The 18,121-nt window shown below is 39.3% G+C and overlaps 1 protein-coding gene across 1 annotated transcript; it reads right to left on the reverse strand.

The window, feature by feature from the left end:
- Positions 1–2,000: 2,000 nt before the first annotated feature.
- Positions 2,001–17,838, reverse strand: LOC141905298 (acetylcholine receptor subunit beta-like 1). Its single transcript, XM_074794130.1, has 7 exons — positions 17,763–17,838; positions 14,933–14,977; positions 14,156–14,298; positions 8,935–8,979; positions 6,690–6,799; positions 3,501–4,518; positions 2,001–2,682 (listed from the first exon to the last, which is right to left on the reverse strand). The coding sequence occupies exons 1-7, from the start codon at positions 17,836–17,838 to the stop codon at positions 2,503–2,505; spliced, it is 1,617 nt and encodes a 538-aa protein (XP_074650231.1). The 3' UTR covers positions 2,001–2,502.
- Positions 17,839–18,121: the final 283 nt, after the last annotated feature.

Consider the following 18,121-nt stretch of genomic DNA (forward strand, 5'->3'; position numbering starts at 1 on the left):
GTAAATCAACATTCTAGAAAATAAAACACAGGGCACACAGCAAATACATCAGCGACATCAAATTCTGAACGCTAACTATAATTATCTAAATTTTCTGAATCACTTTTAAAGAACGTTTTTCTAATAATTGTTATTATCAATAAAACAAATATATTAATTTAAGCGCATACAAATCAGCGGGCCAAGATAACGATAATCCTTAACGAGAAAAAATGTCATGATTATTTTATATAAATCAATCTATTTATTATTTATCTACTAAGATAATTCGAAGAGCGAGAGCACATTAGTAAACATATCAAATAGGAACAAAACGTCATTATAATAGTAGCACACATTAAACCAACGTAGATATCATTATTACCCCAACCTGCATTCAGATTGCCTACAAATCGAACATTTTTTGAAGATCCGATTTTTCGGTATGGGGACCGTTTACAGACTATCTGCTTATTAAGTTTTTCCAAAACTTTAAGGCAGTTTTCGATTGGTCTCTTCCAATTCTGATTTTTTTTCTGGGGCTATCGTTTCGACCAGAATACGCTCCACCTAATCCGAAATATCTCAATCTATAAACCTGATAGAAGCGGCCGGTATAAGAAAGAGAGTTTGTAATCCGGAATTGCAATATTCTTAAACGTAGAATTGAATTGTGCAATACTGCGCAACAGCCCCGTGACAAGATGATCAAATAAATAGACCTTTCCTATATTTCCTCTTTTAGAAAGCCTGGCAATAATTCCAGAATGACATGAATTACGAAATGTTTCGAACTGAACCTCTCAAGAAACGCCGCAATATCGAGATTCTATTGTTCAGTATTTCATTATGTATTTCTAAGTCATTCATACTGGTATGAATACATCATCTACTCTCAGTGTTTATTACGAGGATGGTGTGTTCAGTTGTTAATTGCGTAGGGCGGTTCTAACGAAGAGCCAATTTGAAATGAACACGTGAACCACTCAAGCTTTAATTAGAAAACGCCGCGGGACATTTTTTATGCCGATCGAAAATATCAATACAGTCAAATCTTAACTCACTCGTCGCTGTTATCGTCGTTTTATCGTCGCTGCCTTTTTTTCTGATGACATGTTAATCATAAAAATGTGTTCGATTGACCCGGTGGTATTCTAAAAAAAGTATAGCGTCACGTGATTCATATGCTACTATACCATCAATGCCTCAGTGTTTAACGGATAGGAATATAAGCCAAAGCTCCCTGGGTTCGGGTCAACAGTTTTGGGAATATTTCAATTCGAAATTAATCAAATAACTCACCAATAAAAACATCATCAATTTTTTTACATCGTCACATTTTTTCTTATCGGTTTGTGCTTGTAAAGGATGTAATAGATCTTAGTCATTGTATGGATTAAAACATGTTTAAAATGGGGACTGAGCAGGCTTGTTGCGAAGAGCTTCAAGAGATTGTTAATGATCCTATATAAATAGATTTCTCACTGTATTTCATGATTGTATCTAAAAATGGCTGTTTGGAAAGAGCCGAAACTATGTGTGGCTTCAAGAAACATTTTAATGTTTATTATTTTAGACGCAATTGTGCGATTTCGCTTTTAGTTTGCATAGTCGCAAATTTAGAAATCATCGTCAGTTGAAACCTGATTTTTGTACCACTTTTACCAGAACTTCTCCTCAAATTAATTCAATACTTCCTTACAATAATAAACCGTAACAAAATCTCGATAATTGCCGCCTCGTCGTTTGGGCGCAGATCGAAATAAATGAATATCATAATTTATTATAATGCGCATATGAAATCATGGCGAATATCTATAGGAATTAAGGCAATTTTTTGGAAAAACGATCTGAAAGCGACAGAGCACCACACGTTGGTTTAGCTCAAAACCTCTGGCACCGTATTGTTCCATACAGTTTCTCTAAACAATCAAATAGAAAATCACGCGATTAACGACAATAACTGATCGAACTATTTACATAATACATGTGTATTTATATATATAATCACATGACTAAAACGTCACAACTGACGTATGTCGGACACGTAAGCCTACGCGCTTAAAATAGTCCCGATACATACACGCCACGCTAGGGTTACTACTAATAGGTGGCGTTACAGTGCAGGCATTATTTTCGTTTTGCCGCGGACAAGTTGTTTTTTGTAAGAGTGTTATTGGGAGGGAACACACACCTAGCAGGTTAAATCATTATTCAAATGTCAATCGACCGTTAAAATTCCCGATTTTATTATTATTCTAGACATTTTTAAACTCCGGTTAGTAATAAACAATTAACCACATACTGCCTAACAACAAACTCGACCTCGTCGCGGCGGTTCAACATCGACTAAACCTAACTGTTGAGTATCCACTCGTGCTACTTCCGGTTCGTCGATTCTCGTTCCGTGTTCGCAGCCGCCGATAGAGGGCTCTGCCGCCGCAAACTGCGCGCTAAGCTACAAACGATAAGTGAATTAATATCACTGGAAGAAAGCCATTGGTACCGAGTCGGTAAACGTTATCAAGTACCGTTCGTTCCGGCACCCTCGATTTTTTCTATTATTTCATCCTGGTCGACGAATTCAAATATATGAGGTGCATTGATGATTATTCCTACGGTTCCACCGATCGTCACCCCGGCGAATATAATCAATAACAGCCGATCTATTACCATAGCTATATACTTCCAATCTTCCCGCACCTGTAAATAGATATATGTATATATAATAACAATCACGTCATAGTGAAATGAACTTGAATTTGAACTCGGAGTCAGGCGAAGTTCAAAAGAATTACAGCCCTCGGCGCTGATGTAGATATTCTACGAGGTTCGGCGCTGATGCGAGGTACGTCGGTTTGAAATACGAGTCCAATTATAGTTACATCGACAACTCGACAATTTTTCCTCTAGGTCAAAATAGGATATTTGCATTTTAATTATCCTCCCCTGCGCATACAGCGAGAAAAATCCGATTTTGTTTCCTTGTTTAGTTATATTGCAAAATCGTACACAGCAATCGAAACGTTTCTTGTTTCGCTATAAATAATGTTTCTAGTTTTGGGACACCACGGACAAGGCAGACAAATGAATACGTTCCATGTTTCCGTCGTGTTGAGCGGTTTTACCCACAACACTGTGGATTTGACTCGTAGGTTCTTGTGTCCGGTAGAGGGATGGACTACAGGTCGACAACTTACTCGTCTTCTATACAGCGATCCATGAAAATGTTTTACTTCTCTAAATAATGTTAAACACTGTAGAATATTTAATTCTATACCGTAATTCATCTATTACTATATATATATATATATATATATATATATATATATATATATATATATATATATATATATATATATATATATATATATATATATATATATATATATATATATATATATATATATATATATATATATATATATATATATATATATATATATATATATATATATATATATATATATATATATATATATATATATATATATATATACCGTAATTCATCTATTACTTACCGCGTTATATTCATCATCGACGACGAGATGTTGATGAATAAATCGAACACCTTCAATTGCTTTATGTAATTCCGGGGTAAGACGAAAAGAGTTATCAGTGCCGCTATCCGCGCTATCATTCCTGCCTATATTATCCAATGATGGTCCTTTACTGCCCATCGGGCGACAGTTTTGCATGTCGGATAATTCGACGATGTCCCCGCGAGAGTTAATGCTTGAATATTGCCTCATCGGGTTTTTGTCCGGAGCGCCGCCCATTTGTTGCTGAATAAGTCGCTTATTACACTTTTTTTCCTTGGCGCGTTGATTATGATCGGGCCGCTGCATTAGGAGTATTTTCGGCAGCCAGTTGAGGAAGAGTAGTCGCGCCCAGCGAGGCATTCGATGAGTCCGCGGAGTTCGAAAACTCCAATTAATGATGATTACTGTGATGACAATTGTAAAAACGTTCATGTTAAACGTAAACAGCAAATACTTTGAAATCAGAGGTATCGATATCGATGTAGGCGGTAATATCTTTGACACTAGTAACAAGAACACAACTAAGGCTAGCAAAATGGAAATACACAATGTCATTTTTTCACCAGCGTCGGCGGGCAAGTAAAAAACACACACGCTAAGAAAGGATATAAGCACACATGGTATAATCAGATTCACCGTATAGAATAGTGTTTTACGACGTATTTTCAACGTAAATGTTATCTTCGTCTGATTAATGCCCTCTCGATCCTGAAAATGGAAGACCTGCCCCGGAACGCCTACGATATCCCAGGTTCCACTGTGCACATAATCGTTTAAATCGATTTGTCTTTTGCCCTCGAACCAACCTAGCGATACTTCCGACGCGTCGAACGTCCACGAACCGAAATTCATTTTACAGTCCTGCTCGTCGAACGGAAAGTATTTCACGTCGATCGTACAAGAACTTTTGTAAATGGCCGGCGGGATCCATAGAACGGAGCTGTCGTCGAATATCAGAATATTCGGTTCCCACGAAACTTCGTATTTACCATCGGCGCTGAAACAAACAAAACATGAAATTATTTATCAAAATACGATCGGTATAAAATCCCGCTCTTAATAATAAAGGAATAGAGTTTGAAATGTTTCATTCAGTTATTCGTTCATTCAATGATTCGACTGTATTCTGAAAGTCATCTACAGGAATTACATCCTCCCCCGGTGGGGATTCGAACATGATGGCGTCAAGATAGCCACGGTACGAAACCCTGCCACACTAGACCGAGTGCGCAGCTACATGCGCAGCTTAGATGATGTCATTATAAGCCAATCAGAAATCCCGTTTTATTTTAACCCGGGTTTTCCCATTTATAGTTCTTCCATGAAATCTACCTCGGCGATTATACAACAAGCAATCTGATTTGTGCCGCAAGTTTTCGTGCGGCAAAGCTGCGCATGAACCTGCGCACCCGGTCTACTGTGGCAGGGGTTCGTGCCGTGGCTGAGTGTAGCGATGCCATCAGGTTCGAATCCCTGCCGAGGGAGGATGCAGGAATTACGAGGTCATAACAAAATTATGAGATATATTTACAATACAGAACAAAGAGACCGATTAAGTGACGTCAGAGAGATCGTCACAACACGGACAGGTTGTTTCATCAATGAGGAGAGAATCCCACAATGATAATAAAAAGTCCGAAAATGAAACTTCGAGATAGTAGTTTATTTCAACGTTTCGACTATATCCTAATAGTCATCTTCGGGAATAATGTATATTAGGATATAGACGAAACGTTGAAATAAACTACTATCTCGAAGTTTCTTTTTCGGACTTTTTATTATCATTGTGGGATTCTCTCCTCATCGCGTCAACACGGATATAGTGTTCTACCAATCGTGTTTCATCAATGGTTAACTGTTGCGTTATTAAACATTAGTATTCCTGTATAGATCACTAGGATATAATCGAAACTTTGAACAAAATACCAATTCAAGCAAACGAACTCTAGACGGGTTCACCAATCAAACTACATTCTATATTCATAGCTCAACCAGCTTCTAACACGTGACGAGGCCACATTGTTAACTGTCAGCGTAATGAGAGATTCAGAAATTTGCAAATGACCATCATCGTCTCCTGTCGACTGACTAGCAAACAGACTATATGACGTCAAATGCACGAAGTCCCGACAACAAGGTCAATGTTGTTGTGATATTTCTCTCTAAGTATCGTAACAAAAAAAAATCCAATAATTTGCCATGAATTCATATTCGTTACTCGTTACTCGTTACTTAATGGCGGAAATCATTTGGTTTTTAATTTCAGAGATGGATATTCTGTGAATTGTGACGCACGGCAACATTTTTTACACTTTAGAAGAATCGCCGCAGAAATGAAGCACATGTTGATATTCAGAGATAATTTCTCCGTCGTTGATCATCGTTAAGATTAAGCTGAAGAGTTGATGCGAGTTAGATATGATTGAATCGAATGTTACGCCTATAAGACTCGTGTAACGCAATAGATTCAGTTTTCAAGGTTTATTTCGTTATAACTGATTGATTTTTAAATAAGATCGACGACCAGAAGGCGCAGAACGGCGCACTTTCGAGTGCAGGGAATTTGAAGAATTTAAGAATGGACCCCTGTAATAAATAGCCAACTAACGAGACCGTTTTACACGATTTGCTCATCCCATTCATGGCGCTATTCCAGCAGGCTCGTCCAGTAAATTCGTATTTCGAATGTTTGCCTATTCAGATCGGGGTTTACAGAATTAACATCGGCGGCATTTTATGTGCCGTGAGCTGCCGGCGTCGCGAACTGCACAATTCCCTCGACTACACGAAAATCCTTTATGTGTGACGGCATCTAACCAGATTAAATCCAAATCAGAATTAATTTGCATTACCTCGACCGCGCGCGCGCGTCGTATAGATCGACAACTACTGCCTACATCCTATACATCCATACTCAAAATGGACGGTTCCGAAATCGACCGTGGCAAGCGAGGGGTTTTTTCGAACTTGAAATAACCTTACAATATTTCACACCACACCTGCTGGGGACGAAACAGGGCAGGCGAGGATTCCGCCTGTAGCAATCGCGGATCCACCAGGTGGCGCTAGTGTGAACTAGGACAATGATGCTGGATTTCGACTGGAATTCAACTCAAATCTATCAATAATTTTCTTATATTCGACGAATGACGAATAGAATGTACTTACTTATTGAATAGTACGATATCTGGCTTCCATACTTTATCTGGCTGAATACGAATGACGGATATGGCTCCATAATCTGCCGGATCCCATTGAAACTGGAAATCTTTCCAAGTCTGAAAAACATAAATTCTATCTGTGAATGAAACCCTGCAGATGTTAATGGATGAAAACCAACAAAAACTGTCATAATATGAGGGGTTCAACCGATAAGAAAATCATATTATATCGACATAGATTTTCTATTTTAGTCTCTGCAAAATATTGAAACCCTTCTGAGATCCGTCAAGTAGTCGACGGACTTATTTTCGTCAACAGAGTTCATATCTATTCGTGTATGTAATTATTGATGCGCGTGACATTTACACCAGTAAATCCGTATTGTACTGATTCATTAAACCCCCTACAGTGACAGTATCCCCCAACTGAAAACTACCGACAAGCTATTAACCGTCCATTCCATTCACCTTCTAACTTGTCCGTATTGCTAGAAAGGAAGGAGAGTAATTGCCGGCGTCTCAGTGACAGCAGCAATGAACTGATACTGATCCTTTTGTAATAAGGAAACCGTACCTTTCGTGCAGTTGCGTATATAGAAAAGAGGATCGAATCGGATACTAGAATATCGATTTTTCCTCGTCTGGTGACATTCGAGAAATAACTCTTCAATCTATAGAACGCCGTCCTAGCAAAAAACATCTCTATTTCATTCTAACAACGTATTAGCAAAAGTTGTGAATAGATTGTTGAAATATGAGATACAGATTTTGCTAGGATGACGTGTATCGTACTTTTCGACTGGAACCTAAATCCAGTGTTCTAGAATACTAGAATACTTCTAGAATTTTTCACCAAACCTTTTACTTGAACTAGTTTTATAGTCTTTGTATTGTACAAAACCAATGAGCAGATTTCACATAGTTTTAGGCTCAATAAATTGATATCACCAATTATCATCATTTTCAAGTGCTTTACGTAAAAATGATTCGTCACTTATCATACTACACTCATTATGGCTTCTTCCCCAGAAATGTTCTTTTGTCAGCAGTGATAAAAAGGGATCGTATGTACTTTAGCTGCGCTGGGGCATTCTCGAACCATTAGCCGTTAATGGCAGCGAGACGCCATATTGATACCAGAAAACGTGATACGACACAAAATGCTTCTGGATGAAGAAAGATTTGTTGTTAGTAGTATGATAAGAAGATTAGAGTCTCTCTGGTGCACTTAACCGTGTCCTGTTTGCGCCATCACTCAAAGATAAACACCTTACGAGATCAGTCCACGTTTTACGCGCCATTTTTACGACGTTTTTTGCCGCATGATTGAAAAGTGAGTTGTGAATAGGATAGCTCGGTTTAGTGGATTCCTCAAGGTTGCGCCCAGTGATTCTTCGACGCCGTAAAAACCGTTACAATAATGTTCTTATACATACATACAGTTCTCGGCGAGTCGATGTGCACTACGTCATTGTTTTTGACGTTTCAATTACCATTTTGTATATAGGTTTCATGTTGTCATGTTGACTAAATCTCATGACTCTTTTTTTCTATCTAATAAGTTTCCATGTCTTTTTAATCGTGAACTTCAATGGCAATTTAGATAATGTGTGAGCAAATATGTAATACGTCATCGGTATTGGGGCTTCGCTAGACTGGTTGCCGGTAATTCAATTCGATCAAATAAAATTGTTGACCAAACGTGACCAGCGATTAATAAGCCAGTATTCATTGTCGACAACATTGAGCGGTATATGTGTCATTTTTCGAAGCGTCAATAAACTTTCAAGTTATAGTTTTCCAGTGGTAAATAACGAGAATTAGAATACTATTGGCCGTTCCTACTCGCGCGCGGCCCCAATTACAAAGAGAATGGCTTGATTTAGGTTAAGATCTACGCTGTCTTTCATGATCGAATTTGATTCAGGCCCTCCCTCGTGAAATGTTGCTAAGCAACCGACCAATGAAATCGAACCTGATTGCCAAACTGCCGAACAGCAGCGTGAGCGCGGCAGGATGAACTGGATGCAGCAGTTCTCTGATGCTCGTATAGTTCATGGTTCGGGCAAATACGGCACCGCTTTCGTTGGCAGTTTTAATTAACAGTTCGTCTCAGTGTAAGAGTTTAAATGATGGCGATTCACTTGTGTAAATGACGACTAATTTTAGTTTCTGTGATCTCGATTGAACCGCGTGTCACCATCATCACACAGACTATCGCTATAAAACCGTAACCGTGTTGTAGAACTTACCATTCGTAGCCAGACGTTTGACTTGAGAACCTGGCTTTTTTCATTCTGAAATAAACAAAAACAGGGTACATTTTAGATGACTTTCTTTTCCAAATTCATTTCATATTTAACACATTTTTCCTGTAAGTTCTCATGATTCACATTTATTTTGTGTCTGTAGTTCGAATGAATGTCCCACAATCTCATCCTAGACATTACTTGATTTCATTTTCATGAGGTTTTTACAAAATAAGTTGACATTACTATATTGCATAAGTATTAGACTGATTTGAAACCACTGTAAGGAATTCAAGACCAGTCTTAAGATTTAAGACCACTTTAAGTCTTAAGTCACGACTTAGCAACTGGACCCTGGTGCCAAGTATAAAAGATCAGATATGTCGTATATGAAAAATAGTTCCTTGGAAAAGCAATGCGTGTGAGACCGAAATGTCAGAAGAAAAGAAACATTTCAGAAACATATCTGGATGACACTTGTGGCGCAACATCAGGCAACACTTTCCAAATGGATAGTTACACTTGACTTTATAATGTATAAACTCGTAGGAAGGACAAGATGTGGATGGTTTCAAGAAAAGATAGATTAAAACGTCTTGTTTTAGGAATAGACATGAACCACCGGACTTGGCATATTAGATAGGTATAATACAATGTTTCCTTCAAACTGATTGGGGACGATTTAAACTTCAACAACGAGGACTTATTTCAAAGTGAGGGAATATAAAACCCATATTCAATAGTTGTGAAATGATAAAATAATCTCTCGTTACAGTCGTCTAAATGCTCGAATAGGGAGCGCTTTCAGTGAAGAGTTTTGATAGAAGTATACAAAAGGCTGAAAATGAATAATATGGCAGACTTCGTTCATCAAAAAAATGTATTCCCAGCAAAAGAGCTAAGGTATCTCGATCTAAGGTATATGTATCAGTGGTTTTTTTTTGTACCGCTGTCTCTGGTACAATGTTTCAGCCAAACACCACAGCAAAAAGCTTTCAAGACAACAAGAGACCAGACTGCATTGTAACCTCTCCGGAGGTAATAGGCTTATAACAGCCAAACCAATAAAATGCTAAAAGCAATTCGAAACTGTTGCCTGGAAACGGAATTTGTATCGAAAAAGCCATCACGAGTAAGGGACGAAATGTACGCGGTTTTAATAGGGAATAATCCGTTTTAACAATTATGAATAATTTATTATTCTCATTATTTCGATCATTTATCTGAAGTATTCACTCAAACTCTGGGTCCGATTCCGACGGTAGAGTATTTTCTAGACGGGTAAGAGCTTGCTTTAGGTCGGGAAATAATTTGACCTTGCAGCGTCAAATTGAGAAGAGGAGGAGAGGAGAGGAGTGATGGGGTTGGAGAAAAAGATATTAGGGGGGAGTGAAAAGAGAGGAGAGTGAGTGGGTAGAGAGAGTAGTCAAAGAGAGGTGATAAAAGGGAGTGAGAGAGGAGAGAGGAGAGAGGAGAGAGGAGAGAGAGAAGAGAGAAGAGAGAAGAGAGGAGAGAGGAGACAGGAGAGAGGAGTGAGAGAAGAGAGAAGAGAGGAGAGAGGAGAGAGGAGAGAGGAGAGGGGAGAGAGGAGAGAGAAGAGCGGAGAGAGGAGAGAGGAGAGAGGAGAGAGGAGAGAGGAGAGAGGAGAGAGGAGAGAGAAGAGAGAAGAGAGGAGAGAGAAGGTGATGGGAAATGGGACAGATGAGGCAGAAGAGCTCAGTGAGCAAGGAGGCGAAAGGGATGTGGATAAATATACGTCGAGGAAAAAATGGATAGTGAGTGGAGAACGTTGAGTAAAGAGAGCTGGAGGAGGAAGGGTAGAGGGACAGAGAGGAGAGAGAGGAGGCAGCGAGAAAGCAATATATTCTGATTGATAAAATCTATATGAATTTTAGATATATATGCGATGTGGTGACGATGGGACTGATTTGATCAATCAGATTCGTCTGACTATCTTTATATCAATATAACTACCACTGAATACCGCTGCCGACACTTTTCATGTCATCTTTGATTAATGAACTATAAATTAGCGGCTAATGTGATAGAAATATCGTCCAACCACCACGCGCTATATCAATTAGATTCGACGACGTGGACATTTTCTGGTACCTTTCTGCAGTTCAAAGTATTACGAACTGACGAATAGTGATTGGATATCGACGCCAATACAGACACAAGATCGAATTGACTTCGAATCATTCGTAGATTTAAACTACCAGAAATTTACCAGTCCATCATATTACTTCGAATTATGAGAAGAAATATTTGACAGATTTCCCCAGCAGGAAAATATCGCTATGCAAAGTCTTGAAGTGATTTTTCTCGGATTCGAAAAAGTGATTTTCCCACAAAGGTTCTATTCTTCAACAATGATTGATTCACACAAGACATAGACAAATAGACTACGGAATCATTTGACAAACAGGAGACACAGGCAGAATGTTTAATAGGGGTTACCCCTATTGTGAATGGCGCGCTAATATAAAGACGAGCTAAAAGCGACCATTAGTTCGCCATCGTTTCTTTCTCGGCATTCTTTTATATACTTGTCTCCGATACATAATATACGACAAAATCAACATCTCAACGGAGTTATAAAATACATCGCATACACCAATAAAACAGAGAGATTGTATCGATTACGGGTCGGCGTATTGTGAGACAGATATCGGCAGAGATGCCTGGTCTGTGCAAGCGCCTAAAGAATGAACCAACTCATTTGACATTGACTCATTATTTAGATATTGTCACGATATATTTATCCGTGTCTGTGAAATGTAGACTCGTCGACTTATCAGGCGTTATCGTTATTAAATCTTACAGTTGGTGTATATTCGAGCGCCGCCGGTCACGAGCATAAATTTAAGCCTATATACACACTTGAAGCTCATCGCGGTTGCCGCCTAATAGCCCTAATAGCCCCGGACATCGATTTGAAATTTGAACGTTAATAAAACGTCCGCCGGCGCCAAGTTCAAACGAATAAATAAGAATTTCAGATCGCAAAACGGATGAAAATAAATAAGCATAAGTCAGTATGAATAGTACACACAGCAAGAAACACGATCGAAACAAGAAACAGATTTGGGGTTACATCGCGTACAATAATCGAAACGACGTTTCTTGTTTCGCTAGATTTCTTATTTTATGGGGAACCACGCGGAGTTAAGTCTATAAGCGCACGCGCCACGATATAAACACGAAACACGAAAGAGAAACAGTTTCTGACTTGTTTCGTGCGGTCGTGCGCGAAGCTCCGAAACACGAAACACCATTTCTTGCAGTGTGCGCGAGTTCATCCGTACATAATTTTTGAGTAGTGCTTCATTTATGTGGATACCGCATTTAAAGAGTCCAATTACAGTTATTGAAATGACGAGGTCTCGTGCATCACGATACCGACAGTTATTGAGTGTAACTGAAGGTATCATTGACAGTGAGAGTTGCGGTGCTCTGATTCTAGTATTCAAACCTCTGTTATCAGATACGCTACGCGTGTGTTTTCTATCTGGCGGGAATTGCCTGATTTACGTGTCCGAACTATCAACGAGTTGAATGTCAAATATTTGTGCCGTAACTTTAGATGATGTCTGGCAAACAGTTACAGCTACAATACGGTGAATCAGTTCCTATCATAATGACCGTTCCCATACGGTCTGAGGTATCCCTTTATAGTCTGAACGTTAAACAAGTACAGTCTGAGACAATGTCTCCAGTCCGACAATTCAAATGGTTCCCTATTCTATAATCACGGAAAGTTCGAATGACTGGAATTGTTCCTTATAGCCAGCTAAAAATTGCATCCAATTCTTTAAACATACATTTTTTTGTTTTAAAGTCATTCTAACTTTTTTCTCTCTAACTCATTCGCTAATCTTGTTTAAAATGATTTCAACGAATTGCGCGGATAAACAGTTTTGGCAATAATGATCAGATAAACGAATGTTCACTGAACCGTGAACACGATTAAATCCGAACTGATACCGATTCATCAGACGCCCTTAAAAACAGTTTTATCTCGGAAACTTATTTCTCATTAAGTACTCAAAGACACTCCAGTCGCTTAGTTGTCTTTTCCATCCTAATTCACGTCATATGATTGATGAATTTTCGATAGATCGGTATACATCATCACGCGCTACTGCTGCTGGTGAGTGCAGCGAGTTTATACATCTACTATACCGAGCTATGACCGACAATTCTCGGAAAGATGACTCAAACCGTTAAGTAAATTACGTTCATACAATCATAAAATTTCCGGTAAATAGAGACGTAATTTCGATTCAAGACGTCCTGAACGGTCATTATTTTACTGAAAAACAGTCGATAACTACACGCCAGTACTTTATACATTTCCTTTTTCTTTAAAATTCATTTTGTTCACAGTTAGTACTCGTATTCCATATATACAGCAGGAGTTTAATTACCAGTGAATTTAAATCCCGCTCCCTCTCCCTCTCCCTCTCCCTCTCCCTCTCCCTCTCCCTCTCCCCTCCTCTCTCCCTTCCCATCTCTCCTACCATCTCTTTCTCCTCAGTCTCTCTCCTCTCTCGTCTACCCCCCCTCGCTCTCTCTCTCTCTCCCCTCCTCTCTCCCTTCCCATCTCTCCTACCATCTCTTTCCCTTCTCTCTCTCTCTCCCTCTCACTCCAACTCCAACATCGATCTCTCAGTCACCGGTATACACGATCTAATTGACATTACACAAGCCCTTCACGAGTCTCGATACAATTTATATTTGTAAACTCGATGATGTTCTCGACTGCGATGAAATCATCAGTTTCACACGAACGACAACAACGTCACCGAGCACTAGAACAATTAGCATCGTTAATACTCGGGTCTGTAAACCGTGCACTGAACGTGTTCAAACAGCAAAACACTATAACTCAATTCTGTAGGCATTTCAACCATATAAATATTTCATCTTACCAAAACGATGTCATAATATTGTGAAGTAACCTCTGAGGAAACTTCGAGAGTTAATTCCGCAGTACAAACTTTATGGAGCTGGATCCATTTCTAGAGTTGTAAGGAAGTTTGACTGTTGAGTTCAGGTCCAGAGTCAACTTTACTCACGACTGTGGAACTGAGTTCAGGTCCAGAGTCAACTTTACTCACGACTGTGGAACTGAGTTCAGGTCCAGAGTCAACTTAATAATTCAGATACATACGAAAATTATATGAAACATTACAAATATTGATATGAAAATACTACTTACCACACTGATAAGCTGAATCATAGCTAGGCCGAATTTTACTGAGATAGTTTCATTGAGGTTAGCCACCGGTCTGATAAGCGGGTTGTATCCGTTCCTATCGAATAAATGATTTACCAGCCGAACTTCGTCTTGGCTTCCGAGTCCTGTTGATAAAACACGTAATATAACATGCGTTACTAATAACCAGCTGGTGACGATCCAATACATGGCATATACATTTCAGATAAATCATGTCTCAACTGGAAATGCTTTCAGCTCAATTCCAAACACGACCCCATCTCGCATTCGCACCGCGGTATAATCGACTATTAATCCTTACGAACAATTATTGACAATTCGAATTGTGCGATTTAATGAAATATTAGGTCGATTCATTATTATCCGTCGTCGAAATGGATTCAGGACGCTGTTTGTGTGTTTGAGTTAAGATGTCCACACACTAGTGCTGCCCTTTATACAGTACTAGACAACTCGGTTTATCGCGTATATTTCAATGCTTCACACTGTTATTTATGCGACATGATAGTCGGGTGAGATGCTGCTCAAGTGACTAACTGCACCAGTACACAGTTCAGTTCGTAATTCTCAATTTCAAACGTTCGCTGTGCGAGCGATGTTTGAGGATTATCATCTTCACCTAAACGAACTCTACCGTCTAACAATACAAATATAAGAAAATCCTTTAAGAAGTTCTCGATTCAAATGCTCGTTTTATATGCGGAACTCTGGGTTCTCCTATTTCGTGCTATTGTTTCGGTAATAAATGAAACTAAACACCGCGGACCACACCCATCGCCGAGACGAGAAATAATCTACTAATTCCTCGTGTTAATTCGACACTCGCTCGTTAAAAAGACCTCCGTCTGACGATGAAGATATCTCTGATGATAATCCGTCGTTGTCGCTGTTTCATTTTTATGATAATATTCTCTCAGTCTCTCTCTCTCTCTCTCTCTCTCTATTGCGAGCGAGTAATTAACAATTGAGTACAGATAAAACATGACCAGGTGGAGATACTCGACTAAATATATGATACATCATACCCAGTATAACTATATGATTTAGCGTATTATTTTCAAACTAAACTCGCGGCAGCTGTATTCGATAATACTGTCTGTGTATGTTCCCTATCGATGCCGTATATTCAATCAGAAAACAACAGAACAGAACGCCATTTATATCATTATCATCGCGTATGAAATAGTTTTTTTTAGTTCGTGGCTGTGATTAATTCTGAGAACATCCAGCTACTCCGACAGTTCGCTTAATACTAAATTGATTGTTATAAGTTGTAGATAAGACGGTAGCAGACGGTCTCCGCCATAGATGTTTGATGTCTAATCTGACCAGTGTCTGTTTGCCGTTCAATTCTAGCTCGACGCTTATACCTCTACATATTCCATATACGGTAAAGGATTTTCCAGTTAATCAGCGCCTTAAAAGTAAATGAAGCAAGCAGCCGATGGCATAATGTTTCATGAGACGCAGTGTTTCGGCGGGTCGATTATCTAAGATCGGATTTATATTACGAACTGAGGCTATGAAAACGTGACCTGAACCGCGAATGAGACCGGCTGAACCCGCGTGACGACACACGTGTCTTCGTGCGATGGTTTCAAGTTGGAAGCTATGTTACCTATAATGAAGGTTGATACCGCGTTCTGACGAGCGGTAATGACTGCTCTAGCGCATTAAGACTGTTAACTGTCATCGTGTGTGTGTTCGCTTCCAGTTCACCTTAATCATTATTTGCATCTAATACGCTTTTAGACGAAGCTGCTCCGAGAGTCTGAGCCACGCAGCTCGCACTTGATGACTCAAAGAAAATGGTCGATTTTTGGCTTAGGTTACAGAGATTTGCAAAGTCACGTCATAAATTGCCGTTCGTTAGAGAATCGTAGAAAAAATATGCCAGAAATATGCGAATATAATGGTAGTGGGTGACTCCCTCGTATCAGACATGAGAGGTGGGTGACTCCTTGGTATCAGATATAGGAGGTGGGTGACTCTCTGATATCAGAAAGGAGAATTGGGTGACTCCGATACAGTTCTATAGCCGATATTCCTAGAAATGCATACAATGATACGACGTACGTCGGAAAATCATTGAATGGGGAATGTTCAAACACAGCTGGTAAAAACACCTGCAAACTCTATCAAGAGTACACGCAGGAAAATGTATTCATGAGACGAGTAGAGTTAAATACATTCTCATGACAAATCTCTTTGGTTAAACAAGTCAAAAGAAGGCTTTTTGACTATGATTAGATTCATGCGGCCACAACATTATCAGATACCGATGAAAAAGTCAAAAGGAAATTTTGAAAGAATGCTTCATTTTCTGAGTCTGAACATCTAGCGAGTCATTCTACTGCTTTATGTGTTACTTTCATAAGGAGGCAGGTTGTGAAGATATTATCTTGGTAAAAAATAGGTGCCCGAGCCGCTTAGCTCCCCTCGGACCGGTCAAACCTAGCGATGAAAATGCGTTTTGACGTGTTTATTCACTCACCAATACAACTACATTCACATATATAAAATCAGTAGTAATCGCACTATGATTAAGTGCGACTAATCTTCTTATCCTGACGACTCTCATTCGGTAAATAGCTGAACAGCTCGCGCGCTGTTCGTATACGGCCAATTATACTTATTCTCGTCATTCGATCAATTGAACAAATCGATGATCATCCCTTCAGATACGTCTAAATATTGACCTCTAACTATAGTGGACTTCAATAATTACAGATTCGGATATTCTACACAAATACCCGCGATCTGCGTGTCAATCTCGTGGTTTCCGACGGAACTACATTTTCTATTCATTTCCACACAGAGAGTAGAAAATATGAAATATGTTAAATGAGTTGATTTTCAATTAGGAACTGGGCGCGTTTCATGGATCCGTTTTGAGGATAACAAAAAACTAATGAAACTTTAAGGAATCGTTGTTAAGAGGTCTTTGAAACGGTCCTCGAACATTTTCCTACAACCCTACCATTTCGGAACCCAGTTCAACATAAAAAAATGTCAATCATTTGATTCCGAGGTCGAAATTCCACCAAATAATCAAATATTCAGAAGATCATCCATACACACTCGGTCGTGTATGCATGCAATGATGTAGCGAGTCCTTGACCTTCACGACGGGTTTGTAACGTATAAAAACTCGTCGTAGTTTCGACAGAGTAAACATTGTTTTTGTCTAACGTGAGTCGGTGAAATTTTAATTATTCAAACTCGTTGAAAATCCCAATAAAGTGCGAGCTACACGTGTCGATATAATGCGTATATTTGCGTCGGTTAATTCAAAAAAAATATTTCCGATATGCACCAAATATGGCGCAATTCGTTGTTCAGCTGGTTTGTGGGTTAGGCAATAGGGGCAATTGGCCATATATGCCATTCGGGATAAGTGGACCATACGTTTTTGGCACCGACCTGTCACGTGACTCCTGTGTTGACACCACGAGACTTAAACACGGACGATGACGTCATTGTGAGTCTATATAAGTGCGGATAGATAGTAGAGAGGTTGATGAAGGTTGCGATCGATATTTTTGGTTTTCGGTCCGATGTTTTCGTAAAGAACCAGTCAAATACAGACCGGCTTCAGCTACCGGTATCGACGGTTGTGTAGAACTGGGTGATCGCCTCATCACGCAGCAGCCAGTGAACGCCATGTTACAGAAATCTAAACTTACTTCTCACCGAAACCTACAAGGCGTGTAGAGTGATACGGTGTTGCTAAGTAACAAACAGAAATCGACCGCATCAACGGTGCATGCAGCGAACAGAATTGCGATCGAGGTTTGAAGCACGACGGACATTCCATAAGCCGGTCGAGACTAAATTCTATCACCAGCTCAACTGGAATCACATTTTTTTCTCTGAGCAATGAATTCTTATGACAAATTATTAGTATATGCATAGCATATATAGCGGGATACATGGAACTTATCAGTC

The sequence above is a fragment of the Tubulanus polymorphus genome, chromosome 5, assembly GCF_964204645.1.
Source record: "Tubulanus polymorphus chromosome 5, tnTubPoly1.2, whole genome shotgun sequence".
In the NCBI taxonomy this organism is placed as follows: domain Eukaryota; kingdom Metazoa; phylum Nemertea; class Palaeonemertea; order Tubulaniformes; family Tubulanidae; genus Tubulanus; species Tubulanus polymorphus.